Here is a 25,367-nt window from a genome sequence, read left to right on the forward strand (position 1 = left end):
ATACAAAGAGTAGAGTCCTAGTAAATACTTAGTGGTAAATGGGTGAAGAGGTCAAACTGGTATGCATTTATTTGTTTCTGAGCACAGCAGATGTGATAGGTCTTGTGCCAGGCACCATGGGGAGGCAGAGATTAATCAGATAGGATCCTTGAATATGAAGCACTTGGAGTCCAGCATGTTGATAAGCTGTGTATAAATTTCTCCACCTGAAGCGCTGAGTCTTCTTTGAAGGACAGATGCTCTGGGAAGTAACCCGAATCTGTTGCAAAAATAGAGCTTTGTTGTATTAAGTCACTAAGATTTGGGGGATATTTCTCACACAGCATAACCTAGCCTTACTTAGCCTTGCCTACCTGATAAACAGTGGCTCCCAGACTTGACTGAAAATAAGAATTGCCAGAGGTAACTGTAAAAAATTCAGGGCCCTAACCCAGATTCCTGAATCAGTATTTCTAGAGTAGAGGCCGGGTAACTTATATATTTAACAGGCTTTCTCTCCAGCTTCAGGAGGGTCAAAAAAGACTCCAACAGCTACGCTTTGAAAGAAAGGTAGAGGTAGCTTTGAGAGGATAGGGTATTCTAGGGATCAGGAATGACATGAGGAAACACGTGGAGGTGGGAAAAATGTAGGGAATCACTTGAGACTGGAATCAGAGTACATGAAAGATGAGGTATGCTAAAGTGGGAAGTCAGGTTAAGTCTGAGCAATGCGGAACCAGAGAGGTTTTCTGAGCAGGGGTTGGCCTGGTTCTACTGATGCTTTGTAATGAACATCTACTTTGTGCCCAGACGTGAGTCAGACCCAGTCTGGTCTAGTGGAGGAGCAGACTTAGCCCTTACCTCATAAGACTGTCTGCCTGGACTGCTGGGAGGGGCCAGAACTGGGCCTTGAAGGATGAGAAGTATGACCATCAAAGCAAGAGTGAAACAGTGTACCAGGCAGAGAAAATGGCACAGTGAAAGACTCTGAGGTGTTTGGAGTCTATGATTCCTTGGTGTGGTTAAGGCCTTGGGTCTGTGGCACAGAGAAGGAAGTAGTAGGAGAGATGAAGTGATGGTGGTGAGATTCAAATGCCAGAGAAGCTACTGAGAATAATCAGGGAGCTGTAGGGTAATGGGAGTTATTGGTACAGAGGACTGATATGATCACATTGGTTTGGGGGACAATCACACTAGTTAGGTGGGAAGAAAGATGGACATGAAGGAAAGGAGCTGCAGGTGGGAAGATCAGAGAAGAGGCTGTTCTGATGGTCCGGGTGAAAGCTGATGAGAGCCTAGACTGACCTGAGGTGGTGGGGATGGAAAAGACCCAGAGGTGGGTCTGGATTTGGCCATTGAGGGAAGAGCTATAACATTGTGGTTTTACAAGAATGGGCTTTGTAATCAAAATATGCAAGTGAGATCCCCAGTCATGCCCTTTCCTAACCTGTGAATTTGGATCTGTTATTTAATCATTCTAAGCCTCAGTTTCCTGATCTGTACACGTGGGATAATAGCAGTAGCAACTATGAAATTGGGAGGGTTATGGTAGCACCTGGGACATAGTGGATGCTCATAATGGATGGGGGTGGGAGCCAAGGACAGCTTTCTGTCTGCTTTGAGTGTCAGGGTAGCAGAGAGGCCATCTCTGATGGAGAACACAGGAAGAAGTACCATGGGGGAAGGCAAGGCCACAACAGTCTTGGAGGTTCCAACATCAAAGCCCTGGCCTCACTCACTAGAGTTATGGATTTACTCATGTCTCTGATCGCATCTTTTGCCTCTGCGTCCTTGGTGCCCAGCTCAGTGCTCAGGCACATAGTAGGTGCTGTCTTTGAGGAACAGGACCTGGCTTTCAGGTATAGATGTGGGTATTGTAGGCATGTAGGTACAGCTGAACCTGGGGAGGTAAGAGGGTAAAGAAAGAAGAGAAGAGAATCTGAGATGGGCCCCAGGGACCCCTGCTGTTAAGGGGTTGTAGGAGAAGGGAAGAATCTGGAAGGCGACTGGGAAACAATATCCAGAGGTTTGGAGCAGGGCGGGGGTGGGGAGGACGGACAGGAGGCAGGCTGGGAGCCAAGAAAGGGTTTAAAGAAGAGAGAGGTCATCAGGGTCATGTGTCACTGAAAGATCATGGAAGATAAAGCCTGACAAGTGGTCGATGGATTTGGTATCAAAGAGGTCACTGGGTACTTGACAAGAACAGGTTTAAGGCCTGTTAGGGCCAAAGCCCCATTGCAGAAGTGGAGTTGATATCGTGTGAGGACATGGAAATGCGGAGAGGAGAGGTGGGAATTAAGAAGAGGAATGCAGGGTACTTGGACCCTCAGGGTACCAGAATTCTCCACCCGATATGGACAAATTTCATTTTTATCAGTCAGAACCAGCTAAGCATAGGCCAGGAGATCCGGGTAGGTAGTGAGCATCCTGTCTGTGGAAGGAGACAAGCAGAACTCTGAGACCCCCCCACTGCCAGGGACCCTCACACTTAAGAGTATGGAAGGCTGTTCAAAAAAACATGCCCTTAATCTTTCTCAGCTAGGCTTGACTAATTCCTTGCATCACAAAAGCCACCTAGAGGGTCAGTCTTGCTATTTCTAGTGTCCAAAGAGCCTCCTGCAGGGACACACACACACACACACACACACACACACACACACACACACGCAGGGGTAGTCATGCCCAGGCCCACACAGATACTCCTAGACAGAAACCATAAAATATATCTATATCTCCTGGTGTCAGGATCCACAGCACCTCTCCCTAGGTTAGTCCCTTAATTCATTCCCTTGCCCCCTCTTTCTGCTCTTCCATTCCCACCCCCACTCCATCCCAGCATCTCTGTGCTTCCCGCTGCATCTCCTCTTTCTCTGCAGCTCTCTCTACTTCTTTTGCTCTCCTTCCCCACCCGGCTCTAACTCTCAAGTTCCCCTCTCCCTAGGTCCCCCTCCCCCGGACTACAACCCCCAGGCGCCCCCAGCCCCCGGCGCTGCGCATGCCCCCTGCTCTCCGCCCCTTCCAGGCTCCCCGCTCCCTCCCTTCCTCCTTACATCCCTCCCCCCCTCCCCCGCGCTTCAGCTCCCGCATCCCTCCATCCAAGCCTGTGCCGCAGCCGCATCGCCACCGCAGCCCCGGCAGAGCCGAGCCTGATCCAGGCCCCTGCCACTGCCGGGTCTTCGGCCCCCCGCCCCCGGCCCCGCCCCCACCCGCGGCGCCCCCTCCAGCGGCTCCGGTGCCCCAGGGCACCCCCAGACCCCGGCCTCCAGCAGCAAGGCAGGAGGCAGGAGCAGCAGCACAGGCAGGAGAACGAGGAGGAGGAGGAGCCGTCGCAGGATGAAGGATCGGACTCAGGAGCTGCGGAGTGTGAGCTTGGGGGTGGGGAAAATGGGGGGAGGGACCCTAGTATTTGGGGAGCGTGTGGGGGTGGAGTGGGGAAGGTGCTGGAATGTGGGGGCAACTGGAGGTTGGTAGCAGAGGCACCACAGTATCTGGAGGCACCTGATGTTCTCCATGAACCTGCATTTTGGGGATAGTGGCCAGAAGGGAGTGGAAGCCGTTAAGACCCAAAGGGCTGGAGAAGTCTCAGGGGCCTTGGACACCCCACATTTCCAGAAGGGCCTCAGGGTCTAATCTGGGGATGGGAAAGAGTGAATGTCAGGAGAGAATTGGAGGGTGCTGTCAGCCCCAGGCAGATTTACCGAATTAGAAGGATGGGGCTGTTACTGGACCAGGCTGAGTGTAGCGGGAATGGGGGATGAAATGGGGGATGCTATGGAGAAGGACACAGGTCCGGACTGAGATGCCAACACTTGGCAGTGAATGAATTGCGTGTGAGCACACACATGTGTTGCTCTCCATGGGGAGGGGACACCTCTCAGAGACAAGGAGGGAAGGAGTGGCCTTAGGTGGCCAACGGTCTGAGATGGGGTGACCCCAGAGGTGGGAGATGGGGTTGCAGAGGAGAGGGGAGAGGAGGTTCCAGGTTCGGGGCCATGGAATTGGGTTGTGTGACATGGACTGTGCTCTGCTGGGGGAACTGGAGTATCCTGAACAGTCAGGGTGGGCTGACATGGGCCCCTGGTCTGCAGGCCTGAAGAGACCAGGCTCTAGGAGTCTGGCCAAGCAGTTAGTAGTGTTCGGGTGACAGGAGAAGGAGGGCAGGACTGGTGTCTGCAGTGAAGGCTGCCACTTGGAGAGGCTGAGGGATAGGGTCTTGGTGAAAATGGTTTCTGGGGCAGGGAGGATACTGAGGAATTTGGAGAAATGACCTGGGGCCTTGGGAGGCAGAGCCCACAGCCTGTGGTGTGCTCCAGTGTGGTGTTATTTTAATAAAGTACTAGCCCCAGCTGATTTACCCCCATCTGACAGATAAGGAAACAGGTTCAGAGATGGGCAGGAACTTGCCCAAGGTCACCAAGCAAGTGGGTGGGAGGATCAGACTGGAATCTGGGTTTCCTATCTGCTGCACTGACATGTGTCTCTGCTTTTTTAGCCTTTGAAACAAAAGTCTCAACACTGTGGGTAAAAAACTGTCTTTGGAGAGCCCCCTGGATTTGGGAGTGGGGAACCAGGTTACAGAGAGATGGCAGGAAAGGGCTTGGAGGCAAGTGATGGTTGTCTCTAGGGAGAGATGGGTTGGCAAGTGGGAAGGAAGGAGGAACTGGTGGTTGAGGGAGGGAATTTTGAAGGTTCATTTCTTTATTAAACTTTTACCGAATAGGCATCAGGAAAATGACAGTAATAAAAATAACCAACATTCATGTGCCAGCCACTGTTCTAAGTGTTTTAGACATATTAATTAATTGAATATGTACTAGTATTATCCCATTTTATAGATAAGGAAACTGAGGCCCAGAGAGGTTAAGTAACTTAACCAAAGTTACATAGCTGATAAAAGGCATCCAGGCAGTACCAGTGCTCTAAACTACCCTTCTCTCATGATGCAGTTTTCATCTAAAGCAAGTTGTCATCCATTATCTTGTTAGACCCTCACCAATCTCCTGGTAAGATAGGTAGACTGAGAGACAACCTCATTTTATAGCTGAGGAAACTAAAGTCCAGAGTGGTTAAATAACTCACCCAAAGCCACACAGCTAGCAAGTGAGGAGCCCAGATTTGAATCCAGATTCTCAGCTTTCAAAACTATTCCATGACTCCAAAACCCAGAGAAATGGAAAGTAGTTTTGGGGTGAGATGGTAGAATTGTAGTAGAGAGGGAAGGAAAAGAGATGGAGGAGAAGGCAGGGATGGGAATCCTTATCTGGAGGATACAGGAGACCCTGAGTCAGGAGACCCTGGCCAGAGGTGAGGAATCTTGTCTGCTGGGGCTGCTGGGAGCAGCCAGGTGGAGGAAGTGGGAAGTAGTGTGTAGGAGTGAAGGGGGCTGGGTGAATACTGATGTCTCTGGTGTTAGTCACAGCTCAGGGAAACTGGGGATTTGGGTGGGTGGGGCAAAAAGAAGCTGCCAGACACAGGGAGTGCTGAGGGTCTCTGTCAGGGTTGAGAGCAAAGAGGCTTGGAGGCAGGGGAGACTGGGCAGGGCATGGGAGGCCTGGAAAAGGGGTCTCTAAGAGGCTGAATGGGATGGGGTGGGGCAGTGGCAGGAGGAGATGTCAGCCCAGGGGGCCTGATCAACTTTCCAACAGTGCTTTAGAGTTCCCAAGGCATTCTTAGATCTGTTTATCACAACAGTTGAGGACGCAGATTTGGGAGTCACTGTCTGGATTCGAATTCCAGCTTTGCTACTCCTGTGTGACCTTGGATAAGTTGCTTAACCTCTCTTGTGCTCAGTTTCTTCATGTGTGAATTGAGAGTAATTCACACTTCGCCAAGTTGTCCTTAGGGTTGAAATTAGTTACTATGCAAAAAGTACCTAGAAGAAGGCCTGTTACCTAGCAATGCTCTATGAGTGTTTGTTATTCCACAGCTGACTTCTTTATTTCTCTTGAACTTCACATCAGCCCCCTGGGATGGGCAGGATGTGACCCTAATTTATTTTGGAGTAAATTGAGGGCCACAGAGGTAACCTGACTTGCCCAAGGTCACACAGCTGTCAATGGCAGAGCTGAGGTTGAACCAGGGTTTTCTGTCTCTGGTTCATCAACTACCTTTGGTTGGGAACTGAGAGGCCCTGGGTTGGAGTGGAGGCTGCGATGGGGAGTTCATCAACTGGATTAGTGTCCCAGGGTTCAAGGACTGGGGCCAGGGATGAAGCTTAAGAGGAGAGGAAGTGGGGCAAGTGAGGTAGAGAAGGTTGGTGGGAGAGAGAAAGCACAAGGAGACATGCTGTGGGCTAGAGCTTGTGAGGAGGCTTTGGAGTGGGAAGTCAGGAGATGAGAGGAAATGGGAAGACTGGGAAATGGGGGCCTGGGGTGGAGAAGCTTGAATCCAAGGCCAGGCGGGAATGGAAGCCGTTATAGGACAAGTCCTGCACCCTGAGGGCGGAGACTGACTCCTCTGTGTAGCACTCAGGTATGGGAAGGGCACAGTAGGTGCTTTGGAAAGGCATACCTAAAATAACATAAGGTAAGAGTGGCCCAGGTATGCAAGAGAGAAGGCAGGGACCAAGAGAACCTGGGCGATAGGTTGGTACCAATCCTTCTGCCTGGAACACTTTTCCCTCTGCCATGAATTCTATGTTCCTCAGATTGTGGCACAGTTAATTCCTTCAGGACTTAGCTCAAGTGTCACTCCCTGACCGTCCTGTATAAAGCCACCTCTGTTGCCCATTTCTGTCACATCTCCTGGTTTATCTCCCTCCTGCTATTTAGCACAATCTGAGATTGTCTTGTTCATTTTTCATTGTCTGTCTCCCTCCACTAGAATGTCAGCTCCTTGGAGGCAGGACCTTCCTGTCTTGTTTACCACTGTATTCTCAGCAGCATCTGGAAGAGAACTAGGCACACACCATATATTCTGTTAAATGAATGAATGACTCTGTGGGGCAGAGGGAGGATGAAGAAGGGAGTAAGTGGTAAGGCAGGGAAGGTGGAGGAGAGAGGTTGGGGTGGGAGGACTAGGCTGGATCATGGGACGAGGAGAGGCCCTGCTCAGGGAGACAGATGGACAGAAGCAGGGGTGCTGTGAAGAGAGGCTGCTGCCTCTTGGTCAAGTGATGCTTGCACCCCTGAGGAGCACATGTGAGCACGTGTGTGTGTACATGGGCCCCCATGTGTGTTTATACACGCACATACCCACACACTCTGTTTCTTTTCTATCACCCAGTTCCAGTCTCTTTTTGCCTTTTAGTCACCCTCTCACCATCTGTCTCTTTGGTCACTGACTTGCTGGCTCACATTGTCCCTCTCTTCCTTCCATCTATGCACCTGTCTATGTTGTCTCCTGCCACTGACACACACCCACGAGAGGCCTTGGTATCTCCGATGGGGAAGGATTGAAGCTAGAGGCTTGGATCTGGTGATCCTATTCTCAAGGTGGTTCCAGATGGTGCCCAGGATCTCTGCACTCTCTCGTTTAATCCTCTCGAGTGCTTGAGGAGTTGGTGAGCCATCAAGAGCAGAGTGCCTGGGTTCAAAGCCAAGCACCACCCTATCCTCATCCATTAGCTGTAAAATCTTGGGCAAGTTACTTAATCTTTCTATGCCTCAGTTTCTTTTTTCTGTCAAATGGGAATAAGAATAGTATCTATTTCATAGAGTGGTTGTAAGAATTAAACGAGAAATTCAAAGCACTTGTAACAGGGCCAAAGTCATAGTAGTCAGTACATGTGTGTTAGATGTATTTAATTTTTATCGTCTTCATTTTGCACATTGGGAAATGGAGACTTGAATTTTCCATAAAGTGGATTGGGGTACATTTGATCTTTTCTTAGGTAGTCTTATTTGCCCACAGCCTGTTTTCTTTTAGACTGGCCAACTTCTCCCAGAAATGGAGGCTGTGCTCATAGCAGGGGGGACCCTTGGTGAGTGCATGCACAAGTCCACCCATTTAACAGCTGGACTTGGGCCTGGAGAGGAGCTTAGGTTTTCCTAGGGTCATACAGCAAGTCAAGCGGAGGCTAGAATGCCTGGCTTCCTGTCTGAGCTCTTCCTGTAGCCAGGCACCTCTTACTGGTTTGCTGTCCTGGCCACAGGTGTTTAGCAGTAATGAGGAAACAGCAAACAGACTCTTTGGGGCCAGGTAGGAATAGAAGGGTAGAGGTGAAAGAGCCTGGAATTTAGCATCAGATAGTTAAGGTTCCATCTCTGGCCTTATTTGCTGTGAAGCCTTAGACAGGTCAAGCAGCCTCTCTGAGCCTGTTTCCTCATCTGTAACATGGGAGGGGCAAGAAAAATGGCCAACCCTGAGCATCCATTCTTTCTCTGGTAGCATCAGCCATTTTTCTGCTTGTTCTCATTGCCCTCCTGCCCACCAGTTGGGGTTGACATTATTGCCATTCGGCAAATGCAGAGGTTGAGGCTCAGAGGGGAGAAGTCATGTGGCCTTCTAGCTGCTTACCTGGACAAGTTCTTTAGCCTCTCTATGCCTCATTTTCCTCTTCTATATAAAAAGGGGCTATAATAATATCTACCTCGGGATTATGTGTAAGAATTAAATGGATAAATGTAGCAGAGTACATAGAATCACATCCATAACATGCTATATAAATGTTTGCCATAATTATAATTATGTTGGTCAATGGTCTTCATAGTTTTTTTTTTCTGAAATTAAGAAAAATATCAATACACCTTTAAATTTCTTACATCAAATACAAACTCATGTGATGAGCTAAACTTTACCTAATGGAGAAGCTACATGAACTCTAAGTCTAGGGGAAAAATTGGCTCAAGTCAGAATTTCTTTTTCACCATTGTGTATTTATATTTATTAGCTGTATTCTGCTAGATACAATGACAGTCTAAAAGTTTTTGCTAGTAGATAAAATAATCAAGTCGATAAGAGCAACCAGGGCTGAACATTGTGCAAACTCGACCTAATAATGCAGTTGAATGATAGATATTTTAATGACATGTAGAAACTAATTCTGATTACTCATTTATTCATTCATGTTTATTCAGCAATGTCTATGTACCAGTCCCTGTGTAAGCAATGGGGTTAAACAATGAATATAACAGATAGGGCTCTTACTTGCCCATTCAGTGGTCAAAGATAAAAGCTTACATACAGAAAATAAATTATTGAATATCTCTCATAGAGTTTTAGTGAAGATTAAATGTGATAACAAGAAGGTAAGGTCTATGCAGAGGTGCTATTAAAAGGTAATATTTTGCTAGGATTTCGGGGCACATAGCCTAACCCATATTGGGCATTAGCAGGAGCTATGTGAGAGGGGAAATAGCTGCTGACAGAGTTCCCAGAAGGAGGTGGCCTTAGGAGGGGCAGTTGGGGAAGGCATGTGTTAGATGCCTATGATTTCCCAGCCCCTTTCAGCCTGGGTGCCTTCAGGCAAGTCACTTTCCTTTCCCCTCCCTGACATCCCATTCCTTCATCTGTGAAATGGGGGCAATGATAGTTGCTTTGCTTTTCTCATCAGGACTATGGTACTGAGGATCAAAAGAGACTATAGATGCAAAAGTGTTTGTGAACCATAGAGGATTGTTAGGTCTCAGCTCTCTGTAATTATTACATCAAATAAGTCATACTTGAGCCCTCTACTTTTCTTCCTCTGTCAAGGACAAAGAAACAGGTACCAGAGATGCCTCAGGGGATAATCTAAGGGCACTGGCTTTGGGAACAACAGGGGAGATAGAAATTAGACTTCAAGAAGTCTGAAGTCAGCATGAGGAAGGGCAAGAGACAAAACAAGAGAGTTTCTAGGCACCTGGGCCAGTGACAGGCCTCATGACCTGTGGGCAGCTGGGCTGAGGGCTGAGTGCTTGAAGGCAGAGAAGGGGCCGGCCTTCTTTTGGTGCTAGGGGAAGGAAAGTTCATGGGGCAGCTGGCTTTTTGAGGACAGAGCATTATGGGAGGCCAGCAGGTCCTCAGAGATGAGCTGAGCATCCCAGAGGTTTAAGGGTCGAAGTCTATCATGGTGGTCCTGGATCAAGTGTAGGCTTAAGAAGCCAGAAGCCCCATCAGGATCCCCAAGACCCGCCTCTACTTCTGGGACAGCTGTGGGCAGAGATGGAGGAGCCTCCCGTTTCCAGTGGATATTTGGGATTGTCTGGAAATTAAATGTAAATGCTAAACACACTTTCTGACATGATGTGGGGCCCAGTGTCTGTGGGGAGAATCCCTGGAGTTTGGGGGCAGGGCTTGAGCAAGAAGCTGGGGTGGCTTCAAGAGTGTCTGGCTGGGTCTCCTCTGGGCTTGCGGGCTCTTTCCGGTGCTGTCAGGGCTCTGCTGATTCCAAGTTCGGTTGGCTGTCTAGATTGCATCTAGGTCCCATCTGGCTCTGTCTAGGTTTGATCTGAGCTGTCTGGGATCTGTATGTGCCGAGTCTGGTTCAGCCTAAGCCTGTCTGGTTTCTGTCAGGTCCTGTCTGCGATCTGCTCGGACCCTATTGAAGTTTTGTGTGAGTTCTCTTTAGATCCCAACTGGCTATTCCCCAGGTAGACGCCTTTTGGATCCTGTCTCGATTTCATTCAGGCTCTGGTGGTTAGCGTCTGTCTGAGTTTTGGCCAGGGTCTTTCTGGAAATCAGGGTGAATTCTGTTTAAATTTCCATCAGGGCTGATTAGGGCTCCAGGTGTAATTAAGCTTGAAGGGCTCAGCTTTTGTTGTCAGACTTCTGTCCCAAGCAGAAGAGTCTTGAGTCAGGAGTGTGTAGCCTTGGGGAGCCCTCCCTGCCCACCTCTCTTTCCCAGCTCTGAATGAGGATGCAGAACTGAGGCTTGGAGGAGCTAGGAGAACAGGCTCAGAGGGCCCTCCCAAATATCCCTGGGGGTGCTGGTGACCGGCTCTGTCCATATGTGTCAGCATTCAGCTTTGCTGTAGGTCTGTGTGCGGTTGACCATCAGCATGTCAGTATATCTCCATGTGGGTGTTAGTGGGCCTGTCTCTGTGTGCCTTGTGTGTCAGCCTTTCTGTCTGTGTCAGGGGTCTGTCTGTCGGTGGAGGTGTGGGTGGGTAAATCCCTTTGTGTCTCTGAGCCCTGGGGGTGGAGGGCTGAGCAGCTGCAGGTTGCAACTGGGAAATCCAAGCAAGTGAGAGTGGGTGAGTGTGAAGTTAGAAGAGGCTGGATGAAAGCAAGTGAGAGTGGCAAGGGGCAGAGCAACTGGAGGGGGAGGGGGATGCAGGTGGGCAAGAGGAGAAAGGCACAGGGAGCAAATGAGGTCAGGGTGCTGCTTGTTTCTCCTCCAGCCCTCACTGGGCCTGACTGTGCTTGCTCAACCTGGTGTCCGCAGCTGACAGTGAACTGACCTTGCTTCGGGGACAGTGGCTGGAGGGGAAGAGGAGGGAAGCAAAGTAAGGCCTGGGCAGGAGTGGCTAGGGAAAGGGTGGAGAGGGTTAGGTTCTTGGGACTCCATTCCAGACCCCTTCTCAGAGCCCAGAGCCAATTATTGCAAGGCTGACATTTAGCTGGTTGTTACAACATTGAAATACTTCCCTACTGGTTGGTTAATAGTAGCTGTCCTGAGTGCCACCTGCCTCTAGGGTGACTGCACCCACAGGGCCACATCCACTCCTGAAAGGATGCCTTTTGCTAATTCCCTCCAAGGTGTCCTTTAGGCTGTCATCTACCTGGCCCCCAGGACCCTGTTCCACAAGATATCCAGTGTCCATTCTGACTGCTTGGGGCCCTTGCTTGTGCCCTCTGCATGTACTCCACTCAGATCCTTGCTCTGAGCCTAAAGCTGGAAGCAGCAGGACCAGGGCCGGGGCTGCTTATGGTCTCCATCTTTCTTTGCCTCCCAGGCAAAAGACAGTGATGATGAGGAGGAGGTGGTCCATGTGGATCGGGACCACTTCATGGATGAGTTCTTTGAACAGGTAACTGAGCCTACAATGCCCCCAGACTCAGAACACGGCCCTCAGCCGACAATTTCCTTCTCTCTGTCCCCCCCGCCCCCGCTCTTTGGCATTTTACCAGTCTCTCTGGGTCTGGCCCATTTCCCTGAACACTTACTGAGCCCCCTGGAAGCCTTTGTCTGGCCTAAAGACTTGGCTGGGTATAGCCAATTTGCTGCCCCAGGTGGAAGAGATCCGGGGCTGCATTGAGAAGCTGTCAGAGGATGTGGAACAAGTGAAAAAACAGCATAGCGCCATCCTGGCCGCCCCCAACCCAGATGAGAGTGAGTGCTGCTGCGGGATGGCTGTGGGCTGGGGGGAGAAGGAGTCTGGGGTCGCACTCAGAATTCTCATCCACCCTGCCTCCCACGCAGAGACCAAACAGGAGCTGGAGGACCTCACTGCAGACATCAAGAAGACGGCCAACAAAGTTCGGTCCAAGTTGAAAGGTGAGGACTGCGATCCCCTGACTCAGGAGAAAAAACTCTGCCTTCCAGTGGACCAGACAGACCTCTCTATCAGGAATGCCTACAGACTTCTAAGAGCCAGATTCCTAAACAAAACCCCAGATTTCCCTCCTTGCTCCAGATTCTTTGGAGAAAGATACACAACAGGGAAATTAGGGAGAGAAGGCTAATTTGCATATGAGCTCTGCTGGTTCCATCAGCATGAAGGTCCACCATAAAAATATAGTCTTCCAAGTGGCGTTAGTTTCATTAAGGCCTCATTTCTCTAGAACAGGTGCCAGGCATAGCACTAAGCACCTAGTAGGTGGGTTCAGCAAATGCTTCTGAATTGGTTATCTTCAGCTCAGGACAGATTGGGCTGTATGGCTGACATCAGAGGCTGGCAAGCTTTCTGGAGGGACTTGCCAAGGGCTCATGTATTCGTTCTAATTTAAGGACTTGGGTGCTGGTAATAACCACCTTCCCCCGAAGCAGTGTGGGTTGGGAACCTCCTTGTCTGTGGCGCCAGGGGAATAGCAGTGTTACCGTGTTGCTAATTTGTATGCTTATGGTAATTCAGCATTAGAAAACATTTGCCAAGCACCTACTCTGTCCGAGGCACATTGCTTGGGGAACTGGAACTATGTCAGCTGACTGGCCCTGAGCCCTCTGACTGTGGTGCAGGGAGATGAAGACAGGGACTTGATGCCCTCCTGGTCTCAACAAGAGGCCATGTGTTAGCCTCCAGTGCTGATCTGTAAAAACAAACCTTTTGCACTCAGGAGAGTGTGCTGGAAAGGAAAATGACCTAAGCTGGGAGCACATGAAGTGCAAATCCAGACAGAGGGAATCCAGTTTACATCATTAGCTCATTCTAAACAAATACCCTCAGCTTCCTCAACAGTACAGTAAGAAAATCTGAAGCAATCTCAAATCTGGCTTTTTTTTCGGTAGCAAAATCTTTTTTCCCTCCCCATGAAATCTTACTAAGAACTCCCATACATACAACACATAAAAGTCAGGCCGTTTTGGGTGGACTGGGGGTGGGAGGCCCTGTACTCCTGAAGTTTCTTCTCAAAAGCTGCGTTCCGTGGAATAGTTTAAAAATCCCTGGGCACAGTGATTTCTTTGGGCCCATTCAACTCTGACCTTAATAGTCTCTATTAGACCATGAGGAGGACTCCATGGTTCAGGGGTTCAAGTAGAAATAGGAAAAGTGGTGTAGAGAAGCTGACCTTCCAGACCTCCAGAAAAAGAAAGAAGATGCTCCATTTTCCACTAGCTATGTGGTGGCACAAGCTCAGGCTTTGCGTTGTGACTTTGAGTGACTTATTTTACCCATTTGAACCTCAGTTTCTAGTTTTAAACATGGGCCGACATCATGGAACTCCCAGGACTGTTGTAAGAAGTCAATGAGACCCCATCCTTCAGGACTGGGCCATAACCCCAAGTCCGACAATAGGGTCCCAGCCTGGGCTGGGTGTGTGTTCCTGTGCTTTTCCTGCAGCAACTGGGCCAGAGTTGTCACTTAGGCACTGCCTGACATTGCTGGCAGGGAGTGTGCAGGTGCCATCCAGCCCTATACCTCCTCTACTGCTAGGAGAACAGAAGTGATGTTCTCAGGAGGCCCGTCCAAGTCTGAGAGGGCCTGGTGACTCATCCCTGCTGCGTTTTTCGAGCACCTCAAGCTCTTTTATAGAAAATCTGAGTGTCAGGAGTGCATGATCCAGAAGCAGGAATCCCAGTTAATCTGCACACTTTTCCAGAACATGGGAATTCCCAAGACAGGGATCACCCTGTAGGGCAGGGGGAAAGCTATTTTCTCTGTTGGAACATGCATCCACTCACCCTAGAATTTTCCAAAGAAAGGGTGGCCACTAGAACCTGACCCACCTGGAAGAAAAATCCCAGTGTAGGTTCCTGCCCCTTTCCAGAGGATTTAGGAAATGGAGTTCCTTGCGTACAGGGGACCTTCACGGTGGACTGGGCCCACACCCTCTCGTGGGACTGAGCTGCAGTTACAGCTATGGGACTCTCCAAGACCCAACCTTTCCGAAAGAACAAATAGTCCCCTTCTGTCTGGTGACTCACGGACCCTCAGTCTCCATCCTCCTACCTTCCGGACTCCTGCCTCTCACTCTGGATCCTTTACTGTCAGCCCTCGCCACGGGTGTGACATCTCTTCACAGGCCTGGGGCCTGCCTCGGGGTGTCGGCCCCTCATACATCCCGGACCCCCGCCCCACACGCCCCGGGTCTCCCGCGGGTCACTGCGTCCTCTCTCCCGCAGCGATCGAGCAAAGCATTGAACAGGAGGAGGGGCTGAACCGTTCCTCCGCAGACCTGCGCATCCGCAAGACCCAGGTAGGAGACCGCGGCCAGACGCGGGTGGGACCGGGACCGGACTCGAACCGAGCAGGGGAGGAGCCGGGCGGGTTGGGGGTGGGTGGGCCAAAGCAGAGCTCGGGTACCCGACCTGGCCAAGGGAAAGCCGGGGCGGGGCGGGGGCGAGCTTTGGGCGGGGCTATAGCGGAGGGCGGGAACGGATCACTTCTTTCCCTAGCCTGGGCCGCCGCCTGTTTGGGCGTAGGATAGGGGGACAGCTGGTAGGGGACTGTGCACTTGTGAGGAATTGGGATCGTGGCGTGATTACCCCTCCTACCCATTCCACTCCTGCGCTGCCGGCTCACCCCCTTGCTGTGTGCTCCCTGCCTCCTGTTATGTGTACCCCCATCCCAGCACTCCACACTCTCCCGGAAGTTCGTGGAAGTAATGACCGAATATAACGCAACCCAGTCCAAGTACCGGGACCGCTGCAAGGACCGGATCCAGCGGCAGCTGGAGATCAGTGCGTGTTCCCCACTCCAAATTCCCCAGGCTGGCCCAAGCCTCCTTCCAGGCCCTTCCTCCACGTGGAGGGAGTGCCTGGCCCAAGGCCAGTGGAAGGGTGGTCTCCCGGGTCCATGCCCCATCCCACCACCTCAGGCCCCCAGGCTGACGCAAACCCTGAGCGCGGAGTACTTTCCCCTACAGCTGGAAGGACCACGACCAACGAAGAACTGGAAGACATGCTGGAGAGCGGGAAGTTGGCCATCTTCACAGATGATGTGAGGCCCGGGTGGGGGTGGAGTCTGTTTTTGGAAAGCATTTGCCTCTCCTCCCCAAACTTGGGTTGAACTCAAGATCCTAAGTCCACCCTGGATTTACAGGCAGCGGAGAGCCTGGATCTGGAACTGGGGAATACCATGGGGGCAGAGCAGGAAGGTACTCCCATAAAAATGCAAACAGTAGTGTTCCGGGACTGTTCTAAGCTCTTTATGTATTTACATTAACCTACTAAACTCATTTAATCTTCACCACAACCCTCTGAGGGAGCCACATATCAAGGATGAGGAAATCTGGCCCAAAGAAGTTCACTAACTTGTGGAGGTCACACAGCTGGGGGCAGAGTCAGGATTTGAAACCACAATCTAGGTTCAAAGTCAGGACTCTTCAGTACTAAGTACATGCATGACTCCTTACTGATGCAGTCATTTCACCAAGTGACTAATTTGCCTGCATTTTGAAGATTTTTTAAAAACCTGTTTTAGTTTTGCACACTGCCTTGTCCTTGTCATCTTATACATGAATGGTCAGGCTTCCCCCAGCTGTAGTTCTTTCCCTTTGTTAACTTTTGCCCTGGCCTGCCCAGTTCTCTCTATTTCTGCTTCTGGTGATGGAATGGCTCTGTTTAAGATTTCTAGACCAGGATTAAAGTAGGTTCAATGACTGTCTAGCAGTTTTCAGCAAATTGTTACCTAGGTAATTGGTCTTCGTTAAATTAGCTTTGAGCAAATTGATTGTGGGCAGTTAGCTTAGAGCCCACCCAAATAGCTCTGCCTAGGCTGTCTGTCTGTCTGTCTGTCTGTCTGAGAATGGAGAAAAGCCTAGTGACTGGTTCTAAGAAGACGGGGCTGATCCCTGCCAATTAAGCCACCATCATTGCAGTGGAAACCCATCTTTACAATTCAGGGTGGTTGGTACCTTGCTTGAATGCTGTGCAAGATGCAGATAGCACCTAAGGTAGTAGTTAACTTCTAGAGTCAGGGGAAGGCTTCCTAGGAAGTGGCGTTGAATTGTGCCTTAAGAGACAAGGAGCATTTGGATATGGGGAGATGGACAAGGGGCATTTTAGACAAAGGAAACATAATGAACAAAGACAGGAAGAGTGGACCACTTGCCAAAAAGCCATTGGAGGATTTTGGCTCTTATAGGATATGCAGGAGATGAGGGCAGAAAGGGAGCCTGGACCTTGACTGCTAAGGCAGAGGTGTGTAGCCTGTGGGTAATGGGGAGCCCTGGGGGGTTTTAGAGCAGAGGAGTGGCTTGGTGTGGTTTAAACAGTGAGTGGTTTGGGAAGTGAGCAGCCTGGTTCAGGCCAGTCATCTGTGGGGATAAGGTTGGAGTCTCTCTGTCACTGACTCTTGAGGCCTGCAATGCACTTTTTTATTATTTTCCCCCATCTCATGTCTTGGGAGCTCCAGGGGACTTGTGAGCACATTGCCTTTTCATCTGGGCCTCCTTCTCTGCTTTGCTGTGTCCTCTTTTATGACCCTGTCTGCCTCTGACCATATGGGGGCCACTGTACTGGTGGGGGCCCTGGACCCCTTGTCTCCTTTTACAAGTCTTCCTTGATGTGTGTGACAGAGGCAGCCCTGGGCTCAGGACAAGTTTTACTTCTTGTAATTTAACAAACTTCTCTTTAGTGCTTCATGTGTGCCAGGTATTGTTTTAATCAATGAATACATATTATCTCAATTAATCTTCATAACAACAATGAAATGGGCACTGTTATTATCCACATGTTCTAGGTGAGGAAACTGAGGCCCAGAGAGGTTAAATGATTTGCCCACGGTTACAGCTAGTGAGTGATAGCCATATTTTAACACAGACACTCTGGCTGCAGAGTCCAAGCTCTTATAGGGGTGAAGGATGGTTTTCAGTGCCTCCCCCCATTGCCCTAGATCAAAATGGACTCGCAGATGACGAAGCAGGCGCTGAACGAGATTGAGACAAGGCACAACGAGATCATCAAACTGGAAACCAGCATCCGAGAGCTGCATGACATGTTTGTAGACATGGCCATGCTTGTGGAGAGCCAGGTACTGCCTCTGCCCTCTGCCACACCATCTGGGAGCCTCCCTCAGCTTCCGGGGGTTCCCCGTTTCAGCCCAGTCCCACCCCTCCCTGTGCACATCGCCTCTGCAGGGTGAGATGATCGACCGCATTGAGTACAACGTGGAACATTCCGTGGACTATGTGGAACGAGCTGTGTCAGACACCAAGAAAGCTGTGAGATATCAGAGCAAGGCCCGGAGGGTGAGCCGGGGAGGGAGGGCCGGTGGGGCAGGTGGGCCCTAGCTGGGTGGGCGGGGCTGGGCTCAGGCCAGGGCTGAGGCAAGTGATGAAATCCCCTGAAAGGCCTTATCTCTGGCTCTGACCTCTTCCTTTTTCTGTTTTCTCTCCTCTCTTCTTTTTCCTCATACCTTCCTCCCCCATTGCTCTGTCTTTATTTCTCTGTCTCTCTCTGTCTCTCTGTCTCTCTCTCTCCTCCTTTTGCCCCATTGCCCTTTCTGCCTACAGAAGAAAATCATGATCATCATTTGCTGTGTGGTGCTGGGGGTGGTCTTGGCGTCATCCATTGGGGGGACACTGGGCTTGTAGGGTCCCCCATCCCTATCTCCCCCAGACCCTTCCCCCACCACATCGGGAGCAATACCCCCACCATCCCTTTAACTCCATCCCCTGCTCCAGGTTCACCCCCAAGACAGACCCAGGCAGCCCTCCCCTTCACCCTCTCACATCAGACCCCGGAGTCCCTGGACCTCATCGTGCCATGGACCACCCCCTGCCCCTGCACATAAATAGTGATTACACATGCACACCAACATGCATGCCGCCGGTACATGCTTGAGATGCGTGGACACCCCAGCGTGTGTGTGTATGTGCATAGATGTGTGTAGAAGTACCACATCGCCTTTCTTAACCCAACCTCAAATCTGTGTGTTGTCTGAGCTTTCCTCCTTGGCTCAGCTGTGTAGACTGTGGCCAGGTATAACACAGCAACCCACCAAGCCCCGTTCTGTCTTCTGTGAATAGGGGTGTGTGTGTGTGTGTGTGTGTGTGTGTGTGTGTGTGTGAGAGAGTGTGTGTGTGTCCCCACAGATCCCTGGATACACAATTGGCGTACATGGAATTTTGTGTTTGAGTGTTTGAATCTAATGCAGCAGCACTTCTTCTACTGACACCCACCTCCACCCTGTCACAAATCGGGCAGGTTACGAGTGTACAGAAGCTCACACCCACATTCCCAGAGGATCTAGGTGTACCCCAGCATGACGTAGAACAAACCTTCCTGGCTTAGTCACCCCAGACACATGTCCCAGGGAGTGTGTGTGTGTGTGTGTGTGTGTGTGTGTGTGTGTGTGTATTGTAAGCTTGGAGTTCAGCCAAGATGAATGGAAGTATATACTTATAAATAACCTAGCTTAGCTTGTAGATACATGTACATTTCCCCCAGCAGGTGATGTGAGAAATACTGTGTGTGTTTCAGGATGTGCCTGAAGTGGTGGTGGGTCTTCTCAGAGAGAGCCCTCCATATTGTGCACTGGACACCTGTTTTGGGTAGGCACAGAAATCTATATTTCTGTTATCTAGAATATGTCTGTGTGAGTGTTTGTGTGTGTGTACAGGTGCTTTCTATATGTGTTTCTGCCCCCCTATGTATTATATGCATACACACATTTTTCTCTTTAAGGACATGTGCCCTGTCCATGTTTGTTTATACAGATTTATTTGCCCCTCCCTCTCTCCCCAGAGCTGCTGCCCAGTATCTGGGATGGCCACACAGTGCTACATCAACATTGTGCAACTGGAGCTTCCTGCCCTATAAGATCTCAGAGGCCCTGCACACACATGCCCAGATGCTTATCTTTTTTTGTATCTCTGCCAGAGGATAGGCCTGCACCCATGAGAGCTGGTACATACATGGGCTCACACATGCATAGGCTGAGGAGGCCTCATGTAGGTGGCCACACCCAAACACACACATACACACTGGAGCACATATGCATGCTAACATGGGCATGGTGCCCATACAGGCCCGCACCCATTTGCACAGGAATGTCTCCGGGAAGGGCTATTGTGAGAATATTACCGATGAGGCCAATATCAAGGGCTCTCCCAGACAGATTGAAGATGAGAACATTCCTGCCTTCCACACACTTACCTCAGAACTGGGAGAGGCCAGTATTTTTCCCCACCACCCCATCTGATGTTCTGGGCTCTGCCTCAGGGATCTTGGGTTTGGGGAACTGCTTATTTCAGACATACTGGAGTGGCCAGTATGGCAGCAGCTGCTTGAGGTGAGCCAAGTCCCAGGATCCACCCCCTGGACACATCTGCTAAAATGTCTGCAATAGCTGCTCCCCCACCAGGGTGAGACTGAGGGTGGGACACAGGCCTGGGTTTCTGATGGCGAGGAAAGGGCTAACTCCTTTCTGATGTAGACAGTATAGGCACAAGTATATTTGTGCGTTTGGTGGCAGGTGGGAGGTTCATGGGCAAAGGACTATGTTAGAAGCCACCCAGTCCATGGCCGAGAACCATGGACACACATATATACAGGACTGAACACACAAGTACAGGAACGTGTCCTGCCCTGGGGTTGGGCATACATGTGCATAGGGTGAAGGACACGAGAGTGTGTGCAGACTGTTTCCCAGGGTCCCACTGTATGTGAGTGTGTGTGTGTGTGTGTGTGTGTGTGTGTGTGTGTGTGTGAGTGTGTGTGAGAGAGAGAGAATGCAGATATGACCTTCTGGAACGCATTACCCTCCTCATCCCTATCCCAGCTCAGATAGCTAACCTCTTCCCTACCTGGCTGTTTGGACCCTGCCTGTGTGTGGCCAATACATGTAACCTCCAAGGTGGGCTGTCCTGAAGAGGAACACCTGCCTGTCTCTTCCTCAAATGCCCTTCCGCAGGAGAGGAAGTTTGCCCCGTGCCTGACTGCAGCGCTCCTGCCCCTTTCTCAGGCTTCTTTGGGAACATCAGAGCAGGCCTCAGCATTTCTCCACCCCTTTTTCCTTCTTGCTGCCCAGCCAGGACACTCTTTCGGCCCAGGTGTTCCTGGAATTCCCACAACCTTGGGGCCACAAGGAGAAGGGTGGAGCCATGGCTAAAGTGATGCTGCTGCCTTCTGGAGTGGCATTAGGCCCATAGCTGCCCATCTCTGGGCCTCAGTTGGACCAGAGGATCCCTGAGGGTCTGCTATGCTCCAACTTCCACAAGTCCCACACATCACATGATGTGTCTGTATGTGTGCTGGTGTGTTGTCTGGGGGCTAGTGTCTTTTGCACGTTCTCAGAGGAGTGTGTGCTGCCCACCTTCCCCATACCTACAACCATGGTGCCCTGTGAGTGGTCTCAGGCCTGGCCAGGGCTCGATGCTTCCCCTCCCCCTTCCTAGCCCTGCCTCTCCTGAAGCACAATGCGTGTGTCCATCCCATGTGCCTGTGGGTTGACACCTCGAATGTGTGTACATGATGTGTTCTATGCATTCACCCAGCCCCCTCGGCCTGCCCCGCAAAGGACAAAGTGGGTGGCCCCCGGCTCCCTTCTGCCGCACCTGCCCCTGCCCGCTGTGCAGCTGTGTGCGTTGGCGTTTCCGTGTTGCTGGCGTGTCATGTGATGTAGCCGTGTTTGCTGACATGAGCCCCTGCCCCTTCCGTCTCTCTGTTGGTTTCTAGAGCTCTTTCCCTCTCCTCCCCAGAGAAGACAGGACTCTTGGGGCCTGGCTGGGGGCCCAGAGCCAGGCCACCCTCTCCTGTTAGCCTTCAGAGATCAATTTCTCTCTATTGGTGACCAAGTTGCAAATGGATAAAACACAGGAAAATTCTTCCCTCTCTCCCTAGCCCTGCATGTCCTGTCCCCAGAACCCCCCACCCCCACCCTGGGCCAGGTCGGGCCCCATGGGACGGGAGAAATAGCAACCAATCCAACAGCGGGCGTGCTTTGTGCTCACTTCCTTCTGTCCCCACATGGGACGGGCGCCGTGGGGAGGGGGAGACACGTGTGGGGAGGTGGGCCGGGTAGCTGGGCAGGTGACTGATTATAGGCGTGGATAAGGAGTTTTAATCCAGGGCTTGGGCAGGCACAGAATTACTGGGGCATCCTCAGGCAGAGATCTAACAATATTGCAGGAACCGAATTTGGGTGCACGTATGGGAAGAAATAAAAATACACAGATTTCCTCAGCTTTTATTGAAGAGAATTAAAAGATAAATATCTAAAGGTGGTAAATGTTTTAAAATAATGGGAATATATTCCCCCCAAGGAGGGACAAAGGTGGTAGGAGAAGCAAGAAAGCCTCTTCATTCTAAATCCAGGCCTGAGGATCATGTTTGGACATCAGAGGTCACCACTTCCTACTTAAAAAGCAAAGGGATGGGGCAGTTGAGAACATCAAGGAAACCAGACCCTCACCAACCAGCCATCAGGCCTGGGTCGAGTGAAGACAGTCCTGCCCTAGAACTTAGAGGCATCAGGACACAGACTCAAGGCCCCTGGATTTAACATGTGGAGAGCTCTAGGACAGCCCCTTCCCCCAGCTCTAGAATGCAGCCTTCCCTCCCCACCCAGGGTTCGAGTGCTCTGGACCTGGATGGATGAGCCCCTCTGGGCTCCAGGTCCCAGCTCCACTGTCACTGGGCTGAACCATCCATGGCCTGCACCCAGCGAATGGTTCGGGTCCGGCTGTCTTCCCATGAGAACAAGGGCTCGTAACCAAAATGGCGCTGAGCCTTGTTGGTACTGACGGTGAAGGTGGTGTTGGCCACAGCCAGCGTATAGGGGTTGAGCAGGGGCGCATAGAGCAGCAGTGGCCGCAGCAGCCACTGCAGCAGGGCATTGAGGGCAGCCAGAAGCATCAACAGCCAGTAGGGCAACAGTGGGTGGGTACCCACCAGCCGCAGTCCACAGGGGCCCAGGAACTCCATGTTGAAGTCTTCGTAGCTCTTATAGGGTGATTCGTCATAGCAGAAGTACACCTGGCCACCCATTAGTGCTGCTCGCTGCTCTAGCTCCCGGGCTACCAGCACATGCATCCAGGCCACGTTACCTGCCAGTGGAGGAATGCGGGGTGGACATGCCCCTAAGGATCCTTTTGACCACATAGATACTTGTCTCCCAGGCCAGCCCATGTACAAGCCACCTCCTCTTTGGGCCCATGTAGATGCCGCCCACATAACTACAGCCCTGGTAGAGGTTGTTTTACCCTGGCCGCTGTAGCCACTTGCTATCTTGGGCCAACCTGTATGGATGCTGGTCCTTCTTTTGGTCCCATGTAGATGCTGCCCCTCTCCTCTCCTGGGCAGATGCTACTCCCATAACTATAATCCTCTCCTCAGCCTATGACATGTTTTTTGTGTACCTTCCTAACTTGCATGGATACCGTTTCCTCTGGCCTGTGCAGACAATGCCCACATATCGTAGTCTGCCTTGGCCAGTGTATAGACTGTTCTTTTCTGCTCCTGCCCCTCCACCCTGAATCACATGGGCCTTTCCCTTTCTTAGCTTTCCCCTTGCCTCACCTGGGCCTTACCTACATAGACCCGGCCATGCTCCACAGAGGCTGGGATGGCCCGGAAGAGCCGGCCTCCCAGGCGCAGGCCCTGGTAGTAGATATCCCTCATGATCTGATGGCCTTCGCCATAGATGCCGGTGGGACGCAGAGCACATGTCACCAGAGGCAGACCCCCACGGACCTGGGGACAAAAGGTAGGCACTGCCAAGACCTAGGAACCAGTGGTCCGCACTTTGCCCTAGCCTCCTCAAGCTGGAGATGTAAGGGAGCACCCAGGGCAAGATGCAAAGCCTGGCTGCCTGTGGCTCTGCATCTCTTCTCCAGTCTTACTTTCCTTCCATTGGCTTTCAGGACCAGCTGCTCAGCCAGGGCCTTGCTGTGAGGATAGGGGTGTCTGTGCACTGCTTCATATGGGGTGTCCTCATTGCCCCTAGAGTGGGAGAGGGAAGATTCTTAATGCTAAAGGGAGATGGGGCTCTAAAGTACTGGGGGGAACCTCAGCTCACCTGTAAAAGGGATGGCCTTTGACGTTGGGCCCCACAACTTCCATGCTGCTCGTGTAGACCAGGAACTGTGTTCCAGTCTGCACACAAGCCTCAATCACGTTCTTTGTGCCTGGGGAGGCAGGGTATGTATCCAAACTGAAGCTTTCTCCCTCTGCATTTTTTCCCTCCCCATTCCAAATCTGGATGAGGGCACATGGCTTCCTTCCCCAGGTCCATGGAGAACCACAGCAGGTCGACGAGGGCTGGCCTGCCATTTCAGGGGCAGGAGTGCACACAGGACAGATTGTCACAGAAGAATCACAGAGGTCAATGTCAAAGGGGGAGCACAGTCAAGATCAGGCCATGTGCCGGGAAGTGTTAAGTACATCATTAGAACAGGCCAGGGGAGTACCTCACCCTGCACGTTGACCTCATGGATGGTCTCAGGACTGGCCCTCCCAAACACGTCCACCAACCCGGCTGCATGGATGACCACGTGAGCTCCAGCCACTGCTGCTATCACCTCATGGGCCTGGGTCACATCCCCCTGGATGGCAGTCACCTGCACGGGCCCTGGTAGGGGGTAGGGGCAGCCAGAGGCAATGTCAGAGCTGGGGCTACCAGCCAGCTGTTGGGTTCAGCCTACACCCTTGGGAGCCATGTTCCCAGTGTGACTCATTCACCCCATCCATGTGCACTGGAGGACATAAACAAGCATCATCTTTTCCACCACAGTGAAGGGAGTTCGTACCCTCCCCCTCGCACTCCCTCCCTATCATGATCACCTGTCTTCAGCTCCTCTAGCCAGGGACCCAGTTGCAGGTCAAAGATCCGTAGCTCACGGAGCCGGGGTTCTCGCTGCAACAGCATTCGCACCACATGCTCCCCCAGGAAGCCACAGCCACCTGTGACCAGGTACACCAGCTTCTGGGCTTGGGCAGAATCTGCCATGTCCTGCTGGGGAGAGACCCTGGCTCACCTGGGTTGCCTGCTACCACCTGCCCCAGCAGCCCACCTGTTACTCCTTGAAGAGGCCTCTGGCCTAGTGGACTAAAACAGTAACCCGGGGGCCAGACCTGTTCCTGGTGGCTACAATTGTGGGTATAACAGTCGGGCTACCTGCCCTCTGACTCTGCCAACTGCAGTTACCGAGATAAGAAAGGTGAGGGCTTGGCATGCCCCAGGAAAGGCTCAGGGTTTGAGGTGGAGGGGGAGGTTCTGGGACAAGAATCAGGGAGTTGGGGAGGGAAGGGAGAGTAAGGTGGGTTGGGCTGGGAGAAGGGACCCCTGACATCCCCTTTGCCTACCTGCAGCCACTGTCCCAGACTGCTCAAGCCGGCCGCGGAAAGGCTGTCTTCTTGTTTCCTGGGCCAGTCGGCCAGCGACTCATCGTAGTCCCCCTTCCGCTTGCTCCTCCCCTCATGCCCATTCCAGGAACAAACCAGCCTCCACCCCTCCATTCCCGACTCTTGCTATAGGGCGCCCCCTGGTGGTTACTGTGCTCCACTGGCGTCTGGTTCCAGCAAAGAATTTGGGGGGCAGGGGCATGGGGAAGCCAGAACCTGCTCGGTGGGCACTGAGCGTTTGCAGGCCTCAGGATGGAACAGGCAGGGTAACCTCACTCTTACTGCATGACGTCAGTCCTCCCCTCTTGCTGGATTTCCCAGGAGGCCAGAAGCCCAGCAGCAGCTGTGGTTCTGGGAAGGGAAGCCTGACCTTGGTCAGCTCTGGCCGGCCTCAGTGGGGGATTTCTAGACGGCTGTTCCAGCCTATCAGGTGGCCCAGAACAATGGTGGTTGAGTCTGCAGGTCTGGGCTCTTGCCTGAAAGCTTTACCCACCCCAAACTCCAGGTCACACATTTCCCCGTCTCTTTACTTGCCCCACCCTCTATCCTTAAACCCATCCCACCCCAAAGATACTGACCA

General features: G+C 51.7%; 2 protein-coding genes across 5 annotated transcripts; one reads left to right on the forward strand and one right to left on the reverse strand.

The window, feature by feature from the left end:
- Positions 1–3,263: 3,263 nt before the first annotated feature.
- Positions 3,264–21,378, forward strand: STX1B (syntaxin 1B). The gene is made up of 10 exons (XM_011378616.2): positions 3,264–3,342; positions 11,796–11,870; positions 12,073–12,172; positions 12,263–12,337; positions 14,624–14,697; positions 15,073–15,181; positions 15,367–15,440; positions 17,337–17,474; positions 17,581–17,691; positions 17,956–21,378. The coding sequence occupies exons 1-10, from the start codon at positions 3,313–3,315 to the stop codon at positions 18,034–18,036; spliced, it is 867 nt and encodes a 288-aa protein (XP_011376918.1). The 5' UTR covers positions 3,264–3,312; the 3' UTR covers positions 18,037–21,378.
- A 238-nt stretch (positions 21,379–21,616) lies between these two features.
- Positions 21,617–25,312, reverse strand: HSD3B7 (hydroxy-delta-5-steroid dehydrogenase, 3 beta- and steroid delta-isomerase 7). 4 transcript variants are annotated; one of them, XM_011378617.2, is made up of 7 exons: positions 24,749–25,309; positions 24,227–24,395; positions 23,859–24,014; positions 23,463–23,709; positions 23,287–23,386; positions 22,975–23,137; positions 21,617–22,491 (listed from the first exon to the last, which is right to left on the reverse strand). In XM_011378617.2, the coding sequence occupies exons 1-7, from the start codon at positions 24,899–24,901 to the stop codon at positions 22,076–22,078; spliced, it is 1,404 nt and encodes a 467-aa protein (XP_011376919.2). In that variant the 5' UTR covers positions 24,902–25,309; the 3' UTR covers positions 21,617–22,075. The 4 variants fall into 4 exon arrangements, with proteins under 4 accessions (XP_011376919.2, XP_011376921.2, XP_023378222.1 ...); XM_011378619.2 differs by having other exon boundaries at positions 24,227–24,398; XM_023522454.1 differs by having other exon boundaries at positions 23,463–23,571; positions 24,227–24,398; positions 24,749–25,305.
- Positions 25,313–25,367: the final 55 nt, after the last annotated feature.

This window comes from Pteropus vampyrus, unplaced genomic scaffold (genome assembly GCF_000151845.1).
Source record: "Pteropus vampyrus isolate Shadow unplaced genomic scaffold, Pvam_2.0 Scaffold347, whole genome shotgun sequence".
Classification (NCBI taxonomy): domain Eukaryota; kingdom Metazoa; phylum Chordata; class Mammalia; order Chiroptera; family Pteropodidae; genus Pteropus; species Pteropus vampyrus.